The sequence below is a fragment of the Saprolegnia diclina genome, assembly GCF_000281045.1.
Source record: "Saprolegnia diclina VS20 unplaced genomic scaffold supercont1.28, whole genome shotgun sequence".
Taxonomy (NCBI): domain Eukaryota; phylum Oomycota; class Saprolegniomycetes; order Saprolegniales; family Saprolegniaceae; genus Saprolegnia; species Saprolegnia diclina.
Genome location: NW_008246095.1, coordinates 298362 through 320611, shown reverse-complemented (window position 1 = coordinate 320611; position 22250 = coordinate 298362). Strand labels below are relative to the sequence as shown.

Below are 22250 nucleotides of genomic sequence, written 5' to 3'. Positions count from 1 at the left end.
GGCGCCATCATCTCGAGCATCCGCGTCGACAGGATGCATTCCAAGAATGGAAACGCTGCTGCACTCGATGATCTCTCTGTCGCTGTCGCCGGACGCGCTGCTCCAGGACCATGCGTTCGAGGACGTCGAGCGGTGCGAGGACTACCCAGCCGAGACAAACGCGGGCCCGCCCCCTTTCTCGATCGACACGGACGACCAGCAGAGTCGGGAAGAGAAGCTCTTTTTGGTCTTTACGTCGTTTGCGCTCCAGACGTCGTCGGACGACCCGACGTGCATTCGCCTCGGCAACGTCATCAAGCTCCTCCAAGAGTGTCGCATTGTGCTCGACACGGTCGCCACCTCGTCGTCGCCGCTGGTGCTCAAAGACGCCAAGGTATTCCACTCGACTTTATATGAACGAGGGTGGAAAGCTCGACAAGTAGCCGCTCGTGGCGCTTACAATCCGCGATGTCGAGATGCTCGCGAGCAAGCTCATGCACACGCGCACGACCAGCGTCAAGCTCAGCTACGACAAGTTCCTTCACTTTTTGTGGGCCCTGGCGCAGCAGGTAGAATGGACAACGTGTATCCGAACCTTCCTCGACGCATCTTGGCCGTACTAGGCGCATCCGGGCGTATCACCGCCCATGGCCTTCAAGTACATTGTGGACCAGTGTGTCCAGACACCCCGCAGCGCCAAGATGCGACCGTACGAAGGAGTAGCTTGGTGAAGCTGCGCAGACCACGCGATGTGATAGGCCTCGGATCAGCACGACGCGTCCGCGCGCAGTTGCACAAAAGCTCTTGGGTGCGTTTGAGGCCAGTCTGCTCGAGGTGCGTCACGGCAACATGACACATCTCACATGGGTCTAGATTTTTAGCTACTATGCGATCCCGCCGGATTCGAGGAACCCGATGGACAAGAAGCCCCACTTGGGTGACCGCCGACGCGGCTTCTATTGGAGCTACAGCCATGCGCTCACGTTTGCGCGCAAGTATGGGCTCAGCGCATACCTCTCTGTGACCAGCTTTGCCTATGCGTACGTCGACAGCCTTGTCAAGATTGACGATCTCTCGCGCCGACTCACGTACGACGGGTTTTGCGACCTTCTCATGCGCATCGCGCTGCAGCTGGCCGCGCACCCGGACACGGACGCCGTCCTCCGGCTCAAGTGCGTCTTGTCGCACGCATATTCTGCTAAATACGTGGCATGCCTAGAGCGCTCTTCCAGCTCATGTGGATGCGCTGCGCGTCGGCGAAATCGGGAGACCCGGCGAGCGCCCAAATCTGTGGTGCTCGCGACCACGTTGGGACGGGCCAGTCGCTCGTCAAGAACGCGGTGCGCGCGCGATTTTCTCTTGCCCCTCTTACGGACAATGACACTGGGGTGTAGGAGTCGCAGACATTTGCGGCGACGTATCTGAAAATGTGGCGAAAAGACCGCTTCATGTACGAGACGCAGCAATTTCATCGTACAGATGCACATGTCTGTGAGTAGGGACTACATGACCCTCGTGACCCCGGCGCCACCACCGCCGATTGCGACGACAAAGCTCGCCATGACCCAGGTCTGTTCGGCGACTCGGACCGCGCAAAAGTCGTTTATGCACGTTCGAATAGGTCTTGGGCGCAGCGCCAGGGCACTCGATTTATCACGCCGCCCACCGTAGTGTGTCTACCATGTAAATGGAGTCAAAATATAATATGCATGGAACACAAGAAGACCAATGCATCGTCAGTCGGTCGCAAGTCCACGACGACGGCGATAGAGTCCGAGGTCCAATAATGCAGCACGCAGTGTGGACAGGGATCTTGGCACTTGACCGCATCGCGTCTTGGCCTCCAAGGACCTACTCCAAGGACCTACCGGTACTATAGTAGCATAGCTGTACGTCGACCTGTGGACCGTCGAACACATATGTCGCTCCAAAGACCATCATTTTGAGCCCGGCGTATCCGGATACAAAAACTATCATGCAAAAGCGCGTAATGGGCTCGATTGCTCAAAGTTCAGGACATCATTTCCGAATCCCATGTACACTGCCATCTCCCCATCGCCATTTCTCAACACAAAGCATGCACCGTACGTTTGGGTTGCTGGCGCCAAGAAGCGTCGCGCGAAAGCGACGGCAGCGGTCACCCAAGCAACTTTACCGCCACTCGCTCAAGAAACGCCCCTGCCGACGCCGCTCGTCCCAGCAACGACGGTACCGACACTACCACAAACGTCTTGGAAGCGCGTGCCACTCAGCACCGCATCGAAGCGCAAGGTCCTTGCGATCGGGGCCATCTCGACAGTTCGGGCCGACCTTCGGAAAAAGTTCAAGGCTGACGAAGCCACGTTTCAGGAGCAATAAACACGAGTCCTTTGTGATCAATGAAATCTTTAGTCTACACACTTTTGGGCAGTTGTTTTAATCCATTTTGATGTAGACAATCATATAGAAAGAGAACTCGAAGTATTATAATTTGGACCTTGAAGATGGATCAAACCGCACAAGCAAAGACGTACCTTTGTGTAGCAATTACATTGTTTCGTCGTCTTTTGAGGCGAGAGCAATGTCAAAGACGATCGGTGCGTTGGTGCACTGCCGGAGCAGCGTGGAGGAAGCAGCGTTGATAAAGGTCGTGGGACCAATTGTCTCGGAGCCATAGCACTCGTGGATGTGGCCAAAGACGTGGTACTTGGGCAGAATGCGCGTCTGGACGTCGTGCAAAAGGTCTTCGTCGCCGCAGCGGTGGCCGCGCACGCTCAGGTCGCGGATTCCAAGCGGCGGTCCGTGTGTCACAAGAATGTCGACGTTCGCAGGAGCTTGGCCCCAAATGCCCTGCGCGTGCGAGCCGGGAAACGCCTGGAAGGCCCTACGCGCGTGACTGATAAGCGACGACGCAGCTGCGAGGAAGTACACACATGACGGCGCCGGGGTTGAGCGTGCTGTACGGCGACCCAAAGATGCGGAGGCCTTCGACTTCCAGCACTTGGTTCTCCAAATATGTGCAGTGGCGCAAAAGCTGCTTCGAGACGCTCGGGTCCTGGAAGGTTTTGTGCCACTTTTTCCAGTCAGTGGGGTACCATGCCGCATCGAGCGACAGCTCGTGGTTGCCCGCAACCACAACCTTGTGGCGGTGGGGCAGCGCGGCCAGCCAGTCGTCAAAGGCCTTGATCTCGGCGTGGCCTCCGCGCTTTGTAAAGTCGCCAGCGTGGATCAAGATGTCGCCGTCCGGCACGACCAAGTCGTTGTGCCTGCTATGCGTGTCCGAGATGCACACAACCCGGAGCACTCGACTTGGTGCCATCGTTGTCATATTGCTCTTTGATGCTCTTCGAGAAAAAGGCAATCTGGGCCCGGCCCATCCGGTTATAAGTGTGGCATTGGTGTTTAACCGGATGCGTGAGAAGGTCAAGCACGGTGCCTGGGTACTTGAGCAGCCTGATGGGGTTGTGAGGCGACGCAGCTCGGCAACCGGTCTGCTAGCTCCTCAGCCGTGTGACCATCACAGGCCGACGCGCGAAGCGCCAAGCTCACGAGTGCTGGAAGCTCATGTGCGTCTCATCACGGTCCAAACACGCCGCATCGAGGTGCTGTAGGCGTGGCAGGTGCATACTGTGGTGATGCAGGCGCGACTTCAGTTGCGCCAAGGTATCCACAAGTGTAAGTGCCAGTACCAGCAATTCGGAGCGTTCGATCATCAAGGCAAAGACCCACACATCTCGGGGTCGTCGTAACTCAAGCGCAAATGCGTTAGATTGGAGGCGGCAACGCCACGCAACAATTTGGTTTGCGACTGCGCGCACCGAGCAAGACCGCAAACGACCCGCAGGCGCTTCAGCACCGGCTGGCGCGACAGTGACGTCGCGACGCAAGGTCGTCGTCATCCATGTGCAGGCGCAGCGACCCGGCTTGTTGAGACCAGTTGCGAACAGCCCGCGCCATGTGCGTGTCTGAGCAGACGTAGCCCACATCCACCTTGGCCAAGCGTGGAGTGTGATACCAGGGTGATTCGTGCCCGACGGCGTCGACGGACGACAGCATTGGCGAGATGGCCTCCACGGCCGCGACAAGCTGCGGGTCGGTGACGCGAGGGCGCCACGAAAGCTGCGGCTACAGCTCGATGCGCTGCGGCAGCCTAGCGTTGGTATTGCGAAGAGGCGCGGCGAGCGCTGTCATGGACACCGCGAGCCGCGTGGGCAAAATGCTGCAAGGAAGGTTTGCTTCGCCTTGGCGTCCGCCAAGTACTCGGCAATGCACTGCAACATCTCGTTGGGCAGCCCACCAGGCGACACGCGCTGGCGCTTCGTATCTGGACGATCGACGGTCGCCATGGCGATTCCACCATCGTGGTCACGTAGACATGCGTGCAACAAGGTTATAGTAGAAAAACGCGTTTTTCGTGCAGTTACGCAAGGTTTTAATAGAAAAACGCGCTTCTGGTGCAGTTTCACGCCTTTAGCCGTGCGTTGATGTCGCCACTTGATAAGTTGATCTTTCTGCACACTGCAGGACGCCAAATAACATGCAAAATAGAATTATGAGAGCATCATGTAGCCTAGGCCTCTAAACCTTGTCGTTTACAGAGCGATGGGCGCCATCAGCGAGAAGGAGCCCGTGCCGAGCTTGACGGGCTGGCCGAGCACGATACGGGCCGAGGGACCCGCCATGTCGTCGCCAAAGTTGCCGGTCGCGGCTTCCGTCAAAAACTTCATGGACGTTTCGAACGTGATCTGCTGGAACGACGAGCCCTTGCGCGCCATGCCCGACCGGTTGAGCGGCATGTAGTCACCGTAGTGCGTCATGTAGTCGGCGAGCAAGCTCAAGTGGCGCGGGTCCACCGAGATACCGTAGACGCCAAACACATCTTGAATCTGCTTGGAGATCGACGCGCGCGCGGCCTCGACACCATAGTTGAGCAGCACTTGGTAAACATCGTTGGTCACGAGCCGGTTCACGTCGAGCTTGTCGTTGAGCTCCCAGATCGCCTGGAAGTTGAGGCCCGCGGTTTGGATGCACTGCTCTTCGTCGCCCGACTTGTCGAGGCGCTGCTTGACCGCGTAGCAGCGCGAGATACCCGGGCACGACCGCACGAGCACCTGCGCCGCGATCTTCTCGATGAGCGGCACGAGGAGCAGCGTCTTGAAGTTGGCGGGAAACCGCAGCTTGAGCTCGCCATAGTGCTCGGTCGTGTTGACGCCCGCGCCGGCAAAGTACGGGTTCTTGGACACCGTCGCGGAGACCGGGACGTCCTTGAGCTCGCCCTTGAGGACCTTGATCGGCGCCGCGTCTTCGTCGTCCGAGCTGTTTTCCGTGTCGGACGACGCCGCGTTCTTCTTCTTCTTGGGCGCCTCGTCGTCGTCGTCATCGTCCGAGTCTGCCGCACGCTGGACAGCAATGTCTTCGTCGTCCATGTCGCCGTAGCCGGACGCCTCCTTCTTGGCGCCAAACTTGAGCGTGCCTTGGTCTTCGTCGTCATCATCATCGTCGTCGTCCTTGGTCTTCTTGGCACGGCCACGCGGTGCGTCGTCATCGTCGTCGCCAAAGTTGTCGGACGCCCGCGCGCTCATCGTGTTGCCCGACTCGACCGAGATCGTCACGCCGCTCTTGCGCATCTCGTGCTTGAGGAGCGTGAGGAGCTTCGAGACAAAGTGACGGCCAAACGCGCGCTGGATCTCCTTGGTCGTGATGCCAAACGCGTCACGGATGAGCTTGGGCTTGAAAAAGTAGAGACGAATCGTGTACTCGCGGCACCAGAGCACGCGGTTCTCGGCTTCCAAGAACTGGTCCTGGACGCGAATGCCCTTGGTGTTGCGAATGAGCTCGGCAAGCGGCACTTGGTTGAGCTGCTGCTCGACCGCCATGCCGTCGGCCGGCGACGCCGTCGGGAGCAACGGAATCGTCATCATCGGCGTCGACATCTTCTTACTGGCCGTCATGATGATTTCACGCAGACGCGGGATACCGAGCGTGACGTTGGCGGCACCGTGGCCGGCCAAGTGGAACGTGTTGAGCGTCATCTGCGTCGAGGGCTCGCCAATCGACTGCGCGCAGATCGTACCGACGTTCTCGCCGGGCTGGCACAAGCTGCGCATGTACTTGACCCACACCATGAGGCGGAAGCCGGACGCCGAGACGACGCCGCCGAGCTTGTTCTTCTTCGACTCGAGCAAATTGCTCGGGTTGGCCTTCGAGTACGACTCAATGTGGTTCTGCGTCTTCTCCGAGACCGTGCCAATGTGATGGTTGAGCGGCAGTGCGTGCATGACCGGGTCGGGCAGCTGCGGGCGAATGAGCTCGACCGAGCCAGCCATGTACTCGTTCTCGGGCATCGTCGCCGTGCTCGCCTTGAGCTGCTTGAACTGCGGCACGCCACGCACCGTCTCGCCGTCTTCGTACGTAAGGTCGTACACGGCAAAGTCGCCGCTGTCGTCGACCTTGGCGATCGTCGCCGCATGCCACCCCAACGCAAAATGGCCCTTCTTCCACTTGTGGTGGCCGGGCTGGAGGCGGCGCGCAAGGACGCTCAGGCCTTCCTTCATCGAGTGCATCTCAAAGAGACCGCCTTCGTAGCCGTGGCGCTTGGCCGACTTGATCTCGTGGTGGAGCTGCGCAGGCGCGACCACGTCGAGACCCGACGTCTCCAAAAAGTCGGCCGTGATGCCAAACTTGTGCGAGAGCGACGCGTGGTTCATCGCGAGGAAGCTCATCTGGTCGGCCTTGCCCGAGAGGAACGCCGAGTTGAGCGTATCGACACCGTCTTCGCCGTACAAAAACTGCACAACGTTGCCGTCGCAGTTGCGCACCGTGTGGTCGTAGCCCACATGCAGGTCCTCGAGGTGCTTGACCAAGCAACGCTGGAGGTACCCGGAGCGTGACGTCTTGACAGCCGTATCGACAAGACCTTCACGGCCCGCCATGCAATGGTGGTAGTACTCTTGCGGGCGCAACCCCGTCAAGAATCGATCCGTAATGTAGCCACCGGCGCGCGGGCTCGGGTCAAACGGCTCGAAGGACGGGAGCGACTTGCCGCTCACGAGCACGGGCACGCGGCGACCTTCGAGCGCCTGCTGGCCGAGACCGCACGAGATCTGCGAGTGGTTGACCATCGAGCCCTTCGCACCGGTGAGCACCATGAGCGAGAAGCAGTTGGCAGGGAAGCTCTTGTTCTGGCCGTGCGGCAGACACGACTTGATGATCTCCGAGTTGGAGCCATGGACAAAGCCCATCATGTGCGAGTCGAGCGCCGACGACGTGTTCTCGAGGTCCTCGGCCATTTTGCGGCGCATGGTCTCGCGAAGCGTGGCGCGCTCGTCGTCGTTCATCCGGCGGGTCTCGTCGCTCTTGAGGCCCGGAAGGCCCGCAAACTCCGAGTACGCAACCTCACCGTGCAAGACACTCTGCTCAACGAGGCGGCGACGTTCCACTTCCGCCGGGCCCGTCAGCGTCAAATCTTCGAGCGCGCACGTGTGGCCCGCATACTGGAGGTAGCAAGTCAACACGCGGCCGAGCGCCGTGAGGAGCTTCGCGGCCGTGCCCGCGCCGTAGAGCTCGTAGACGGCATGGACCCAACCGTACTCGGAGGCACCAAACTGCGCCTTATCAAGCACACCCTGGAGCAGCTCGCCGTCACGGAACACGATAATGTGTTCGGCGTTCTTCGGGCCGTAGAGGTCGGCCTTGATCTTGGCCTTCGAGTCGAGGTTGAGCGGCGGCTTGCCGGCCGTGAGCATGAGCAAGATCGTCGACATGACTTGCTTGCCCGTCCACATGGGCTGCGGCTTGAGGAGCGTCGGCGGCAGCGTCTTGATGACGCCCTTCTCGCCGTCGAGGCACGTCCACGCCGAGTAAACGAGCTGGAGGTACATGTCCTTGGTCAAGAACGTGTCACGCTGCGTGAGCTTGACGCCCGAGTCGACGTGATCCTGGATGAGACCGCGGAGCGGCGACCCGTCCGTCGGCACGAGGTACTGGTTGTCGTTGTTGGCAATGTGGTACGCCTCGGCGCGCGCGAGCTCGTTTTGCGGAAAGTGCATGTTCATCTCATCGCCGTCAAAGTCGGCGTTGAACGTGTTGCAGTTGGCGTAGTGCATGCGAATGGTTTGCATCGCGGGATTCGTCAGCACACGCGTCACATGCGCCATCATACTGGGCTTGTGGAGCGTCGGCTGGCGGTTCATGAGCACGACGTCGCCGCTCTTGAGGTGGCGCCACACGCGCTTGACCTTGTGCTTTTGGTGCGCGCCCTGCGCACTCGCCGAGCGCGTCAACAGCGTTTTGCCAATCGCGCGGCGCTGGTCGGGCGTGCGCTTGCTCAGATCGATGAGCTGGCCGCGCTCGTTCTCGACAAAGTTGGCGCCCGGGTGGATCTGCGGGCCGTTCTCGACCAGCTGGCGCATCTCGACGACGTTCCACGGCGTGACGGCCTGCGGCAGCGTCAGCGTCTTGGCAAAGCGAAGGGGCACACCGATCTCGGACGTCGCAATGTACGGATCCGGCGAAATGACCGAGCGCGCCGCGTAGTTGACGCGCTTGCCCATCATGTGCTTGCGGAAAAGACCTTCCTTCTTCTCGATGAGCTGCTTGATGCCTTGGGGCATGTCGTCCGGGCGCTTGGCCTTGGAGTTGTCGATGAGGCAGTTGACCTGCGTCTGGAGCTCGGTCCAGAGGTAAATCTTGTCCGAGAGGTTGACCGACTTGGCCGTCTCCGTGTCCGTCGTCTCACGGCGCGCGTTGTTCATCTGCATCATTTGCTCCGAGAGCGAGATGATCTTGGAGAGGTAATTGTTTTGCGCGTGCTCGAACTGCGTGTCGCCCATGATCACGGGCGGGCGGAAGCGCGACGGCGCGACCGGAATCACGTTGAGGAAGAACTTTTGCCAGCCGATGAGCGCGAGGTTGTCGCCGCGGCGGCTCGCAGCAACGCGGTTGCCCCACATGAGCTCGGTCAAGCCATCTTCGTTTTGCCAGAGCAGCTGGAGCTGCGACATGACCTCCAGCGGCGCGAGGTACTGGTGGCCGGCCGTCGACGCCTCTTCGCGGTCCGAGTCCATCTAGTGGACAGAGCATAATGAGCATCAAATCGTAAGGAACGTCGCTAGATAGCATCGTACGTCTTCGTCCGAGTCGACGTCCGAGTCGTCGGCAGCCGGCGCCTTGCCGTCGGTCGTCTTGTGCACCATGTCAAAGGCCGAGTTGAGGTTGATCGCGCGCGACTTGTTGTGGCGCAGCGAGCGCTGCGAGAGCGGCTTGAGGAAGATCTTGGCCGCCGAGTCTTGGCGAATGGCCGGCGAGTGCGCTTCGCAGTTTTCGCACTTGTACGTCATGCCTTTCAGGAACGCGCTGATGATGCTATCGCGCTCGACCTCGACGGCGCGCGGGTTCTTGGGCAAAAACGTGGCCGCGCCCGAGAGCGCGAGGCGCTCGTACTCGTCGAGAATCGCCTGTTGGCGCTGGATGGTCTGCGCATGGCCTTCCTCAAAGTTGCCGTCCTTCTGCTCCAGGAGGTCGAGCATCTGCGAGGCCTCTTCAATGTAGCCATTGTCCAAGAGCAAGAGGCGCACGCGGAAGATGCGCGACGACGACGACGCGCGGCGAAACTTGTGGCAGCTCATGCACTTGCGCTTGAGGATGTTGAGGAGCGTCGCAAAGAGGACGGGCGAGTAGACCGGCACCGGCAGCTCAATGTGGCCCAAGTGGCCCGGGCACTCCTTCTGCGTCATGTGGCACGTCGGGCAGATCATGTTGAAATCGATCGGGCCCATCGCAGGGTCGTACAAGCCGCCGAGGACCGGGTTCTTGAGCCCGTCAAACGAGATGCGCGACGTGATCTGCTTGACCGAGAGCGCGCGGATCTCATCGTCCGAGTAGAAGCCGAAGTTGATCTCCGACACCTCATGCCGCAGGATCGTCTGGTCCATCGACGCGTCCATGGCGGCAACCCGACGATCTTGAAGTGAAAATGCGACCACTCGTAAATTACGCTTCGATCTCCACCAGTGATCGATTTTCAGCCAATCCCGTGCAAGGTCCCGCACAAGTGCGCTTTTAGACGCACTTTGCGAATTTCAGTTTCACCCGACGCTGCCACGTATGAGCGGACAGCGCTCAGAACGTAGAGGGCATGAGCACCAAAGCAAGAGCAGGCAAGGGTCTGTTAAATAAGCGAATGGGGGCTGCTCTCGGTAAGCTCTCGCTGCGCCAAGCGCTCGGCCCGTCGACGCGCGCGCCGTGCGCGCTTGGCATCGCGCTTGCGCAGCTCCACTTGAAACTCTTCGATGCGGTCAAGGACTTCGCCATTATCTTCGATGCGCGCGTAGAGCGCGGGGGAGAAGCCTTGGGCGTCTTGGACGTCCAAATCAGCGTGGGCTACTCAGGCCATGACATCGCCGCGCAATCAACGAGATGAAATCGCACCGGTGTGGAGAAGGTAGTCGACAAGGTCGATGTACCCTTTAAAGCATGCAATGTGCAACGGCGTCATGCCCAGGTTGTCTTGCGCGTTCACGTCCGCGCCATGCTCGAGCAGCATCGCAATGACCTCAAGGAAGCCTCGGATCGTCGCCCAATGCAGCGGCTGCATGCCATCGACATCCGCCACGTCGACGCGGGCGCCGTCTTCGATAAAGCGTCGCCTACATGTAGGACCACATTTAACATCAACCCGTCATGAACGATGCGCTCTGTCGGCGTGTTACGCGATGCTCTTGTTGCCCATGCTAGGCATACGACAAGGTGAGCGCTACCCCATCAATGGATCCATGGCCTACACGAGCGTCATGTGGAGGGGCGTGAAGAGCGTGCCTTCGTCTTGAAGGTTGACGTTGGCGCGTTTGTCCAGGAGAAACTTGGCGATCGCGCCCTGCTTGAGCTGAATCGCGATCGACATGGCGAGCCGACCGTCCTTGTCGCGGCTGTCGGGCGGCACGCGCCGGAAGAGAAGCCGCGACACGTTCACAAGGTCGGCGTCCCAGACGGCGTCCGTGAGCGACACTTTGACAAAGGGCAAAAAGTGCAAGTTGCTGCGCGCGTATTTCGCGGCCAGCGTCTTGAGCGTGCGCGGGCGCTTGGGGAAAAACTCGACGCCGGGCTGGCTCTACACAAAAACCTGTTACGCGCGACGAGGCGAATGTGAGGGACCTTGAGTCGCATGCGGTCGCGCAGCTCGAGAACGTATGCTTTTCGCCGTGCAAAGTCCAAGCGCACGAACGCCAAATGCGTTTCGTCGAGCCGCGGGCCGTCTTCCCATGCCTGCCCGAGCACAATGCGGTGCGACTTGATCGAGACCGCGTCGGCAGCCGGCTTGGGCACGAGGTCTTCCTCGTCGTCGTCGTCCATGTCAGACATGTTGTCGGTTTCGAAAACGGACACCTCGGCGCCCCCAAGGGCTTAAAGTACCCTTGGTCGACCCCCACTATCTGCGTCTTGCTACTTGGAGCAACCGGTGTCTACCCTACAACTGGCAGCGACAGCAACACATTCTGGATCGAAAGAGGGTAGTATTAAATACGTTGAAACGAGCGAGAAGAAGGTGCAAATGCGCAAGCCAAAGCAGCGAAAAAAGATGCAAACAAATCGAAAGGGCTAAAACTCGGCCACGTGGCAGAAGCGCGCGCACGACGGGTCGTAGGACCCATCCAGAAGCATGTCGTCGTGCTTGATGGTGACCAGATGCGCCGGCAATTCGTGCACGATGGGGGCGCTTTGTGTCATGTACGACGCCGACGCCGCGGTCCCGTCGTCGTCCCACAGATCAAAGTACGACGACCCCACGGGCTCGACGGTGGGGGGTCCGTACAAGAAGACATCGCCCCATTCGGTGCTGAACGACGAGGTCGTACTCGACGCCTCGGGCGCATACGGCGTCGCGGGTACATGGACATTGTGCTTGCGCATGTTTGTTTGCGCATGGAGGAGATCGCCGTGCATGTAGAGGTCGTATGTGGCGCGCGGGGCCCACGATTGGCGACGCACTTCTTTTGGAAAAGGCAGTGGGCGCTCGTCGACCAGCCCAGGACAGTTGGTGGCGTTGGTGGTCGTGGTCATCTCGGCGAGCCCGCGCTCCTTGCGCTTGATGAGCTTGATCCCGTCGGGTCGATGCTGCACAAAGTTGGGGTGGCTGAACGTGCACACGACTGTCTGCGTCTTGGTCCACTTTTTGAAGCCAAAGTAGTTGAGCTGGCGCTGGAAGCTCGATACTTTGTTGTGCTTGAAGTAGCGCGGTAGAATGGTGTGGGCGAGCGCATCCGGCTTGCGGATCTGGAACGCCGTGCCTTTGTGCGACCAGCAAATGACGCTCTTGTCTTCCTTCTCGAGGATTTCGTAGAGAAACCGAAGAAACTTGGGTACGCCCACGTTGCGCTTCTTGATCGGCGACTCGGGACTCGACGCCTTGGCCTTGGCTTTCGGCGTCGGCATCGGCGCTGGCAAGCCACCTTGGAGGGCAAACTGCAGCGGCGGCATCGTATACGTGGGCTCGTTCATTCAAACGATGTAGCCGAGATGGACCAAATCGACTTGTGCGCTGGCGTTTGTGATCGAAGCGCGATGACGAATCTTCCCGTCCCGGCGTTTTCAGCGGCCACCAAGCCTTCGAACTTGGAATGTTTGGTCCCACGCGGCGTGTGTGATTGGTTCGAAACAAAACCCCCGCTGGTGCGGGACGCCTCTGGTCACAGGTGGTGGCGCGTCTTGCCTCGACGTCCCATGAAACTTTGGCCTAGGAGAGATTGATGGTCCCCCTCGAAGTATTTCACTCGTATTTTGTCTAGTGGTAGACACATTAATATGCTTGTAGAAGCTGTTGTTTGCTCGTCGTATCGTGCTAAAACTGCACGTGGGCGATCTGCACGATATGGCAAGTGCTGTATGCAGTGGGCCCCAGCTTGTCGACCCCGAACGAGCGATCCACAGCGTTGCAAAAGATCGCGGGGCGACGATCTTAATGAGCGCGCCACGTGATTGGTTGCTCAAAGGGCGCGCCAATTGTTCGAACTTTCTCGCCAAGTGGTGACGCCGCACGTGTCGACAACGAGGGTTGTTGGCGGTGTCCCGCACGCTTGCAGTGCGCACCGACCAACCGTGCGGCGACCAACAGTCACGTACAAGGCAACGTGATGCAACTGACACTGCGTGTCTTGGCGTCTCGAATTGCCTCGTGGCACCCAGGACCCCAATTATGGCCAGCACCGAAAACGCTCGGCACATAAATGTTCGCGCCAGCAGGTGATGATGACTCAAAGGCCAATGACTCAGCGAGTATCTTCCCAAAGCAACCAACATCACCAACATCATGTGTGCTGTTTCTGCGGAGTATTGGTATGCAAAGAGCCTGCCTTGTCCAAGCGAACATGGACCTCGAATGCTCGTAGTCGTACTGTAGAGGTTGCAGCGAGGGCTGCTACAAGACCAAACAAAACGTGCACTTCGGCACGTTGTCGAGCCAATCCTGTGGACGGCGCGGGCTTGGGTACTTGATTCGCTATTTCCGTCCATCCAAAAGAAGCTTCGTCTTTTCTACGAGATTGTTGGCGTTCGTCTACGTGGTGTAGTGATTTCTATGGCCACAACTCCACTCACGGAGTATCGTTATAACAGCCGCTGTCAGCTCGTTCTTCAACCACACGCAAACGACACCTTCGATGGGGCCGGCGACACGGGATTACACGATCCAAACACTGGTTCTCGGCGCCTGGTCGTGCAATCGCGTCCGCATACTTGTTGAACAAAAAGGGCATTCGAAGCCGCATACAGTGTACTCGCTTCGTCGTCGCTTGGCACTGCTGGGGCGTCGCTGCCGACGTTGAAGTCGGTTGCCGACGCGGCCAAAGATACTCTTTTGATTGTTTCGTTTGGAGAAAAACGCGCGGGTTTTTGTTGCCATTGCGTGTTCATGTTCATCGGTTGCAAAGGGCGCGCTTCGCGACATGCTTCTCTTCGGGCGTACAAGACGTTGGCCAAACCGTTTGACGAGCAGCTGCCTTTCATAGCGTAGGACGCTTGCGTAAGGCTCAACAAAAGTGCTTGCTATGACGTGGCGACATGCCCATCGCTTTTCGCAATTGAAACCTCGATGTGTACTGGACGAGAAGACAGGCGCCAAATGTGTCGTGTGCGGCACCGTGGTAGGATATTGCCCCGCACCTGCACATCTAATCCTGCGCCAAGCAGATGGCCGATCCAGGATTAGATTCACGCATTGGGTTGCTTCAACGTCCAGGCTTCGAATCCAACCGACGCGCACGCGAAATGCGTGTTTCGTCGCACGTTGCCGGTTTTTGCGCCCGACTGGCCTCCTCCTTGTGCCAACGCGTTCCGCGCACGCACTCGACGTCTCGCGCTGCAAGTTGTCGCCATTTGTGCAGAGCGTCAGGACCATTTTGGTGGTCTCGCCTGCATGGAACCCAAAGGGCATGGACCTGCGATAACACTGCGATAACCCGATTCTTGTCGCGCCTGCAAACCGGCGCGCCGAATCTGGTGTCCACAGCATCTGATTGGTGCGTTCCAAAAGATACAGCCAATCCCGACGCAGCATCAAAACGCAAGCGCCAATCAGAATGCATTAAATGCAAGTATCTCGAACGAGTGGCATACAAAATCAGCATGGTCCCAGCATGTGACAGTGGGCGCCGCTGCGACACCGCGGCGAGCAAACCAAAGACACTCGCAGTTTCCAAAATGCGTCCACTGACCAAGCCATTGACCCTCGTGAGCATCCGGTCGAGCGCCAAGCAAACGCTCTCCCAGGCCTACGGCCACCTCGTCACGTACTACTCGCTCACCGTCATGTGCCCGAATTCGCACGTCTGGTGGTCCATGAAGCGCCGATACTCGGACCTCTATTACGTCCGGACGCAGCTCCAGCGCATGTACAAGCACGCGCTCAAGCTCAAGGGCGCACGCCAGACCGACCGCGTTGTGGCGCTCTTGGCGCCAGTCGTTTCTGCCAAGTTTCCGCCCAAGCGGCTCGGGCTCGACACGACCAATATCGTGCAGGAGCGCCTCATCGGCCTCAAGGAGTTTGTCGCGCACCTCATGCAGCTTCGAAGCTCCTGCCTCGAGCTCCGCGACCCATCGAACGACTCGTACTTTGAGACGGAGCAACTCAATGAGATCTACCGCCTCCTCGGCCACGCGCTCGCCGTGCCGACGCGAATGAACTGCCGCCCGACGACGACAACTGTTGCGACAACCGAACCGTGCGCGATCTGCCTCGAAGACCATCGAGATGGCGCGAAAGACAGCGTGTTCCAACTCCCGTGCGGCCACGAGTTCCACCAAGAGTGCATCTTGGAGTGGTTCGAGACGCAGCACACGTGCCCCATGTGCCGCACCGAGGCTTTCGCCGGCTACATCGTCTAGACAGCAGCCTCTATTTATTATTGTATGCCCGAAATATACACACGGCGCTCCGTAGTGCACGGAGCGCGGCTCTTTTTCATTTCAAAATCAAAATATTTGGAATCGCGGCTTATGCCGTCGTCGTCGTCGCACACGGAGGCTGTCGGCGGCCACGTCGGCGGCGTACGAAGCAGCTGCCCACTCTCTCTACGCGATACCACAGTGTCCTCGTTTTACTATAACCCGTGGGGGGGCCTGGTCCAACCTGGTCGTGGCCGCGGCCTTTGCGACGATGTATAAAACGGCGCGCCATCAACGAGTACCCTGGAATTACTGACGGCCACGCCGTACGGCTACGGCCGCGGGGAATCCTGAGCCTCGATGCACTTCTTCGGTCATTGGCATCCGCACTAATGCGTGAGCACCTCCGTTCATGCGTCGTTTCCGCGTACATCCCGTTGTCTTTGCATAATACTACGTGGTGCGCTAAGGGGTCGGTCTTGGTGCGTCTCGTCGTCCACCCCACGTACCTTGGTGGCTGTTCTTGGTTGCCCTTCTTGGTTGCCCTGATTTCTGCCGGCTTCTCTTGCCATTTTGCCACGTGGTGGAGGATCGCAATCTGATCTCCCCGTGGATACACGACGTCTGATTGGTGGAAAGCATGGAATTCCGTGGCTATCAGTTCTTGGATTGGTTCCGATGAAAGATACGCGCGTGGGATTGGCCGAAAAGCATCGAAGCTTGCCCAACTTCAAGAAGGCAAGAAATCTCGTCGTCAGTCGGAAAAACAGAGGTCGACAAGCATGCCCGAGAGTCCGTCCAAGAAGCTCAAGACGTCGTATACGTGCGACAACTACGTCCACGGCCGCTTTGCGGCGCCCACTAGCGGCGCGTACCTCGACATTGAGAGCCCAGTCACGGGCGCGATCATCGGCAAGGTCGCCGTGTCGACCGCCGCCGACGTTGCAGTCGCCGTTGAGCATGCCAAGAAGGCGCTGCCTGGCTGGAGCGGCCTCACCGTCAAGGCGCGGGCGGCCATCATGCTCAAGTTCCACGAGCTCATGCGCAAGCACGCCGACGAGCTCGCCGATCTTGTGGTGCTGGAGAACGGCAAGAACAAGTCGGAGGCGCTCGCCAGCGTCATCAAGGTACGCGTGTGGCTGTCTGTCGACGCCACATAACATAACTGCGTGAGCATAGGGCAACGAGACCGTCGAGTATGCGTGTTCGCTGCCGCAGCTTCTGCAAGGCAAGACGCTCGAGGTGTCCCGCGGCATTACCTGCCAGGAGACGCGCGCCCCGCTTGGGGTCATTGCCTCGATCGTGCCCTTCAACTTTCCGATCATGGTGCCCATGTGGACAGTCCCGATTGCGCTCACGACAGGCAACTGCGTCATCTTGAAGCCGTCGGAGAAGGTAGCACCTGCGATCCACATCGCTGGACGAGCCAACTCGATGTAGGTGCCGATCACAATGACACGCGTCGCGAGCTTTCTGTCCGAGGCTGGCGTACCCCCGGGAGTCTTCCAGGTATCCATTCCGGATTCTATCGATAGAGACGGGAGGCTCAGACCTCTGGCAGATTGTGCACGGCCAAGCCGAAGCGGTGACGAGCCTGTGCGACCACCCCGACGTGGCAGCCGTACGACGACTCTCCACCTCCAACAATGCCCCACAATGTCGAACGTCGTAGGTGACCTTTGTCGGATCGTCGCCGGTCGCGCAAAAGATCGCCCGCCGCTGCCGGGCCTTGGACAAGCGTGTGCTGGCGCTCGGTGGCGCCAAGAACCACCTCGTTGCGCTTCCCGACGCCGACCTGGACCTTGCGTCCAAAGACATTGTGGCTTCGTTTGCGGGCTGCGCTGGCCAGCGCTGCATGGCGGCGTCCGTCTTGCTCCTCGTCGGCAACTGCCACGAGCTCCTCGAGTCGGTCGTGCAGCGTGCGCGCAACCTCATGCGCGGGACGGGCGCGGGCCAGGTCGGCGCCATCATTGACGCCGTGTCCCAGAAACGGTCCGTCTATGCGCTGAAATACCGTTGCTGACGTTGTGGGCGTAGCATTCTCAAGTACATCAACGACGCCGAAGCCAGCGGCGCGACCGTACTCGTCGATGGCCGAGCGTGGGCCACCGAGACCGCGGGGCACGGTAGGCGACACTTCATTTTAGTGCCTATTTACCGAAGCGGGTTAGGGTACTGGGTCGGGCCGACGGTGCTGCTGCACACCAACCCGGCCGACGCAGCCATGCACGACGAGATCTTTGGCCCCGTGCTCTCTGTGTACAAGGTAGTGTGCTGCGTGAATGTACAGAGAACGTCATTCCTGTAGGTGCACTCGGCGGACGAGGCACTCGCGATCGAGAATGCGTCGCCCTTTGGGAACGCTGCGTGCATTTACACGAGCCATGGCGGCCACGCCGAGCACTTTGCGTCCCGCTTCCAAGCCGCAATGATTGGCGTCAACATTGGCGTGCCCGTGCCCCGGTACGCGACCGCATTTTGTCGACAAACTCAAAGTTGCGTGTAGCGAGCCCTTCTCGTTTGGCGGTCTCTACGGCACGAAGAGCAAGTACGGGGACATGGACATTACTGGCGACGGCTGCGTCGAGTTTTGCACGCACCGCCGCAAGATCACGTCCAAGTGGAGTCTCCACGAAGCGACGCTCGATCGCGCCAACTTTGCCGGTCAAATGTAGCTACCTCACTGGATCGAATAACAATTGCGCACCTTTAATCCCGCCACCAACGTCATATGTCTTCCTGTGCCAGCTAAACTCACGCACCTTTCTATCGTATGGCATCTGGACTGTTGTTGTGCTTGACACTGAGACCATCAACAGTGGTCGCTGGGCCTTATGGCCTTGCCCCACACGACACGTGTGGCTGCTCGTGGTAGCGCCACGTCATGAGTTATGACGTGGCGCTACCATGAGCAGCCCGCGACGAGGTATGACTCATAGCTCATCGCGAGCTGCGGACAGTGCATCGTTGCCACGTAGAGACAAGAACAGAGTCGGTGTATGGAGTTTTCTATTTTTCAATCAAACGATGCAAGGCAGTGCGACGGAATCGCCCTGGTTTCGGGTTAGGGTTTATGGTTTTAGGGGTAGGGTTCCGAGACTCAGCTGGTGGCAGTCGGGACGGCCCGCGACGTCGAGATGGCCCGCTCGGTGCGGACGCGGCTCGTGACGCGCGCGTGCGCCATCGTCGGGTGCCCGGCATTGATGCGCGAGTCAAAGGCCGTCGACGTGTACGCGCGCGTTTGGAGGACGTAGTTGACGGCAAACTTGATCAAGTCGAGCGGAAACTGCCACACGATCGACCAGAGCCACGCGATCAAGAGGTAGCCGCCGCCGCAGCCGATAATCGCGATGCGGTCGCTCGGGTACCCGTGAAACCCAAAGTACCCAATGAGCGAAGCGACGACTTGGGCGCCGACAAACGCGAGCAGCAAGAGGGTGCACGGCTTCTCAGCAAAGAACCACGTGTTGATGCCGGCCGTGCGCGTCACAAAGATGAGGGCTTGGCCCGAGATCGACACTTGCGTGTACATGAGCGCGCGCAAGATGCCATCTTTCTTTTGCCGGCCGGGGCCAATGACGCGGAAGTCTTTTGTCCATGTACTGTTGAAGTTGGCGTAGCTCCACATAAAATCGCAAAAGCTGGCGCCGTTCGTGAGCGGTACAAAGTCGTGGCCGACGAGCCCGACGCCGTTGCCATCGAGCGCGTCGTCGACCGATGTCGCTGTATACTGCGTGACAAACTGGTTATAGACGTCGTTGGCGCTCGGCGTGTACGGCAGGTCGTTGATATGGCTGCCCGAGAGGTCGGTGAAGAGATCGTCGCGGGTCTCACCGGCCGTGTAGACGGTGTAGGCCTCCCAGTAGCCGGCAATGTAGCGCGCGCGGTTGGCCGACAAGGCGTCGCGCTGTACGTTGAGGGGCACGGACCCGTCGAGCTCGCCACAGACCATCGATTTCCCAAACTGGCGCGTGCAGAGCTGGATTTGCTTGGTGAAGTACGCGTCGCAGTGGCTCTTGAGGCAGCTCACACAGAGATTCTCGGCGCCGAGAAACCCCGCAAACGCTGTTGTGCGGTACACGATGGCAAAGAGCACGACGGACGAGAGCGTGAGCCAGAGCCCAAAGCAGATGGATGCGATAAAGACGTGCTTGAGCTTCCACGAGTCGGGCGTTCGGGACGCGGTCACATTGTCTTTTGCGATCGTCAGAATCGTACCGTCGTTGAGAATCGCTAGGATTACGACGAGGATCGTTGGAAAGTACCAGTTGAAGCCGATCGTGAGCAAGCCAAACGTGCACACGATCCGGACCGTCATGGCCACCGAGTACATGGCGTAGTTCTTCATGCGCAAAAAGATCTCGCGCGAGAGGCGAATGGCCGTGATGATGACCGAGAGGCCTGGCGACACGAGCACAATGTCGGCGGCGGCGCGCGCGGCGTCGGTCGCGTCATCGACTGCAATGCCAATGTCGGCTTGGGCTAATGCCGGCGCATCGTTGACGCCGTCGCCGGTCATCCCCACGACTTTGTTGAGCGATTGCAGCAGCCGCACAATCTCAAACTTGTGCTCGGGAAACACCTGCGCAAAGCCGTCTGTCTCGTACACCATTTGCGCGAGGTTGACGCCGGCGGGCGGCGTACTGTTGAAGAACGACGTGTCCAAAATGTTGGTGGGCATGCCGAGCTGGCGGCACGTTTCGATCGCAATCACGCGGTGGTCGCCCGTGACCATCTTGACCGACACGCCGAGCTCGAGCGCCTTCCGGATAGTCTCGGCCGTATCGTGCCTGGGCGGATCAAAGAGCGGCAGAAGCCCCACGAGGCGCCACGACGCGTCTTCGAGTGGTACATCGTCCGGGGCAAACGCAACGCCGAGCCCGCGGTAGCCGCGGCCGGCGAATTCATTAATGCGCCTCTCGACTTCGCTCCGGAGACTATCGGCGTTGGCATCCATGTCCAAGCAAACTTGCGGCGCGCCTTTGCACGTGCGGAAGATCCGACCGGTCGCATTCTCCTTGATCTTGGCGATCGTTCGCTTCGTGATCGGGTCGAACGGCGTGTAGTGCAGGAGCGTATACTGTTGCCAGAGCGTGTTGTGGCCCGGGTATGTGTTGAAGCAGACGACGTCAATGGCTTCGTTGTTCTCGATGCGGGCCGCCAGCGCCCCGTACTTGAGAATGTCGTCGGCTGCATAGTCGTTGTACGGGATCAAGTTGTCCATATCGACGGAGAGCTTGTTGAGCGTGAGCGTTCCCGTCTTGTCCGAGCAGAGGATCTCCATCGACGCCATCTCTTCAATCGACGTGAGGCGCGTCACGATTGCATTTTCCCTCGCGAGCGCCGACGACCCAATTGCCAATGTCACCGAGAGCACGGTGGGCATCGCGACTGGGATGCCGCCGACGATGAGCACGAGGATGTTGGCGACGCCGAGGCAGCCGTCGTTCTTGAGAAGGCACGGGTTCTCGTTCGCGCGGCCGCCGAGCTGCACGATGAGCTCGATGATGCACCAGACGATGATCGACACCATGCAAAAGTTGCCGACCGTCGTCAACACCTCTTGGAGCCGCCCGTGACTGTCGGCGCCGGCAATCTGCTCGGCCGCCCGACCGAGAAACGTGTGCACGCCCGTGCACGTCACGACGGCCTCGATCTCGCCTTGCTTGCAGATCGAGCCCGAGTAGCCTTCATCGCCTTCCCGCTTTGTCACGGGGAGCGACTCGCCAGTCAGCGACGACTGGTCGATCTTGACAGCGTCACCTTCGAGAAACTTGACGTCGGCCGGGAGCACATCGCCGAGCCGGATGCGAATCACATCGCCGGGCACGAGGTGCGCAGCGGGGGTGTTGATCATGACGCCGTCGCGCAGCACCTTGGCTTCCGGCGCGAGCTGGCCCATGAGCGCAGCGACCGCGTCGCCCGCTTGGATCTCTTCGAAAAAGCCAATGCCGGCATTGAGCAAAAGCAGCGCGAGGATCAATCCAAAATCGGGGTAATCCAGCAGGATGATCGAGAGGATGGCGGCCACTTCCATCGCCCACGAGAGCGGGTTCCAGAGAAAACCGAGAAAGACGAGGAGCTTGTTGACTTTGTGTGTTGGCAGCGCGTTGGCGCCCCATTCGCCGAGCCGCTTCTGCGCTTCTTCCGAGCTCAAGCCACCCCGGGTCGTAACGAGCTTCTCGAGCGCGCCATTGAGCGGCAAGACACCCCATTCGACGTGGGCGTCGTTGCTCTTGGAGGCCATGAGCAAGGCAGAAACAAACTGGCTTGGCGAGGCTGCAAATAGAGACGCCACATCTCTTCTTCAGCACCAAATAGAGAGACGCCGCATCCCTTTCATAGTCCTCGAAATAGCCACGACCAAATTAACCACCAGCGTGGCCGGACAAGTCGCCATTAGTGCAAAACCGACGATCCTTCAGTTTTGCATCCTCCACCAGTATTTGGATAGGCTGCATCATCTTCCCCAACGCAAAGTTCTGGAACTTTTGTTGGGCTACTAAATCCCTGTCTCTTTGTACTAGGTAGCGTGGCAAGAGAGTAATACGCTTTGAATGCTTTGCCAATGAAAGCAGTATCAACGTTGCCGCAGATCTCTACGTATTCCACAGTGGCTCTTGAAGATCGAAGTCTGACCAATCAGAAGGCGCCAAGAAGCCAATCCGGATCCAAGTCCACGCACGATGGGACGGACCAAAGAGCGAAACAAGGCTATTTCAAGGCGCTAAGAATGCATCTACCTTTCCGCTTAATGAACAAAATACAGGCTCGAGCAGATAACTCCAACACCTTTTTTGGCTTCTGCAAGATCCTTGAGGACGGTCGGGTCCGCCCTGGCCAACTCTGGGACAGCTCGCAGTGGTTCCTTCTAGTCGTACGAGCCGCCTCGTAGCCACCCTGCTCTTTGCAAAGCC

The 22250-nt window shown here is 59.2% G+C and overlaps 8 protein-coding genes across 9 annotated transcripts; 3 read left to right on the top strand and 5 right to left on the bottom strand.

Moving 5' to 3' along the window:
• The first annotated feature begins 4 nt into the window (after positions 1-4).
• On the top strand, positions 5-1708 carry SDRG_08979. 2 transcript variants are annotated; one of them, XM_008614887.1, is made up of 10 exons: positions 5-373; positions 423-548; positions 603-688; positions 738-813; positions 853-974; positions 1032-1151; positions 1199-1319; positions 1374-1429; positions 1479-1548; positions 1601-1708. In XM_008614887.1, exons 1-10 carry the CDS (start codon positions 47-49, stop codon positions 1664-1666), a joined length of 1170 nt encoding a protein of 389 aa, XP_008613109.1. In that variant the 5' UTR covers positions 5-46; the 3' UTR covers positions 1667-1708. The 2 variants fall into 2 exon arrangements, with proteins under 2 accessions (XP_008613109.1, XP_008613108.1); XM_008614886.1 differs by having other exon boundaries at positions 853-1151.
• A 621-nt stretch (positions 1709-2329) lies between these two features.
• SDRG_08978 (hypothetical protein) lies at positions 2330-3286 on the bottom strand (the record flags this gene model as incomplete). The annotated part of the gene is made up of 2 exons (XM_008614885.1): positions 2330-2842; positions 2892-3286. The coding sequence occupies 2 exons, from the start codon at positions 3284-3286 to the stop codon at positions 2506-2508; spliced, it is 732 nt and encodes a 243-aa protein (XP_008613107.1). The 3' UTR covers positions 2330-2505.
• Positions 3287-4367: 1081 nt separating this feature from the next.
• Positions 4368-9960, bottom strand: SDRG_08977 (hypothetical protein). Its single transcript, XM_008614884.1, has 2 exons — positions 9084-9960; positions 4368-9023 (listed from the first exon to the last, which is right to left on the bottom strand). Exons 1-2 carry the CDS (start codon positions 9900-9902, stop codon positions 4551-4553), a joined length of 5292 nt encoding a protein of 1763 aa, XP_008613106.1. The 5' UTR covers positions 9903-9960; the 3' UTR covers positions 4368-4550.
• Positions 9961-10108: 148 nt separating this feature from the next.
• SDRG_08976 (hypothetical protein) lies at positions 10109-11378 on the bottom strand. Its single transcript, XM_008614883.1, has 5 exons — positions 11110-11378; positions 10740-11065; positions 10668-10688; positions 10387-10604; positions 10109-10338 (listed from the first exon to the last, which is right to left on the bottom strand). Exons 1-5 carry the CDS (start codon positions 11314-11316, stop codon positions 10127-10129), a joined length of 984 nt encoding a protein of 327 aa, XP_008613105.1. The 5' UTR covers positions 11317-11378; the 3' UTR covers positions 10109-10126.
• Positions 11379-11448: 70 nt separating this feature from the next.
• On the bottom strand, positions 11449-12536 carry SDRG_08975 (hypothetical protein). Its single transcript, XM_008614882.1, has one exon. It carries the CDS (start codon positions 12451-12453, stop codon positions 11554-11556), a length of 900 nt encoding a protein of 299 aa, XP_008613104.1. The 5' UTR covers positions 12454-12536; the 3' UTR covers positions 11449-11553.
• Positions 12537-14649: 2113 nt separating this feature from the next.
• SDRG_08974 (hypothetical protein) lies at positions 14650-15420 on the top strand (the record flags this gene model as incomplete). Its single annotated transcript, XM_008614881.1, has 1 exon — positions 14650-15420. The coding sequence occupies one exon, from the start codon at positions 14650-14652 to the stop codon at positions 15331-15333; it is 684 nt and encodes a 227-aa protein (XP_008613103.1). The 3' UTR covers positions 15334-15420.
• Positions 15421-16047: 627 nt separating this feature from the next.
• On the top strand, positions 16048-18112 carry SDRG_08973 (methylmalonate-semialdehyde dehydrogenase (acylating)). The gene is made up of 9 exons (XM_008614880.1): positions 16048-16460; positions 16513-16728; positions 16774-16842; positions 16895-16954; positions 17006-17325; positions 17371-17459; positions 17505-17599; positions 17642-17796; positions 17840-18112. Exons 1-9 carry the CDS (start codon positions 16116-16118, stop codon positions 18006-18008), a joined length of 1518 nt encoding a protein of 505 aa, XP_008613102.1. The 5' UTR covers positions 16048-16115; the 3' UTR covers positions 18009-18112.
• A 213-nt stretch (positions 18113-18325) lies between these two features.
• On the bottom strand, positions 18326-21611 carry SDRG_08972 (hypothetical protein). The gene has a single exon (XM_008614879.1). The coding sequence runs from the start codon at positions 21578-21580 to the stop codon at positions 18434-18436; it is 3147 nt and encodes a 1048-aa protein (XP_008613101.1). The 5' UTR covers positions 21581-21611; the 3' UTR covers positions 18326-18433.
• Between the last annotated feature and the right edge of the window lie 639 nt (positions 21612-22250).

Coding starts and splice junctions, on each gene's coding strand:
- SDRG_08972 (XM_008614879.1), bottom strand. CDS start 21,580: ATGGCCTCCAAGAGCAACGACGCCCACGTCGAATGGGGTGTCTTGCCG.
- SDRG_08975 (XM_008614882.1), bottom strand. CDS start 12,453: ATGAACGAGCCCACGTATACGATGCCGCCGCTGCAGTTTGCCCTCCAA.
- SDRG_08976 (XM_008614883.1), bottom strand. CDS start 11,316: ATGTCTGACATGGACGACGACGACGAGGAAGACCTCGTGCCCAAGCCG. Junction 11,066..11,109: donor GCGACCGCATGCGACTCAAG/GTCCCTCACATT, acceptor GTTTTTGTGTAG/AGCCAGCCCGGCGTCGAGTT. Junction 10,339..10,386: donor CGACTACCTTCTCCACACCG/GTGCGATTTCAT, acceptor TGGCCTGAGTAG/CCCACGCTGATTTGGACGTC.
- SDRG_08973 (XM_008614880.1), top strand. CDS start 16,116: ATGCCCGAGAGTCCGTCCAAGAAGCTCAAGACGTCGTATACGTGCGAC. Junction 16,729..16,773: donor TCTTGAAGCCGTCGGAGAAG/GTAGCACCTGCG, acceptor AACTCGATGTAG/GTGCCGATCACAATGACACG. Junction 16,843..16,894: donor TACCCCCGGGAGTCTTCCAG/GTATCCATTCCG, acceptor GACCTCTGGCAG/ATTGTGCACGGCCAAGCCGA.
- SDRG_08979 (XM_008614886.1), top strand. CDS start 47: ATGGAAACGCTGCTGCACTCGATGATCTCTCTGTCGCTGTCGCCGGAC. Junction 814..852: donor TTGAGGCCAGTCTGCTCGAG/GTGCGTCACGGC, acceptor ACATGGGTCTAG/ATTTTTAGCTACTATGCGAT. Junction 1,549..1,600: donor CAAAGCTCGCCATGACCCAG/GTCTGTTCGGCG, acceptor ACGTTCGAATAG/GTCTTGGGCGCAGCGCCAGG.
- SDRG_08977 (XM_008614884.1), bottom strand. CDS start 9,902: ATGGACGCGTCGATGGACCAGACGATCCTGCGGCATGAGGTGTCGGAG. Junction 9,024..9,083: donor ACGTCGACTCGGACGAAGAC/GTACGATGCTAT, acceptor TCTGTCCACTAG/ATGGACTCGGACCGCGAAGA.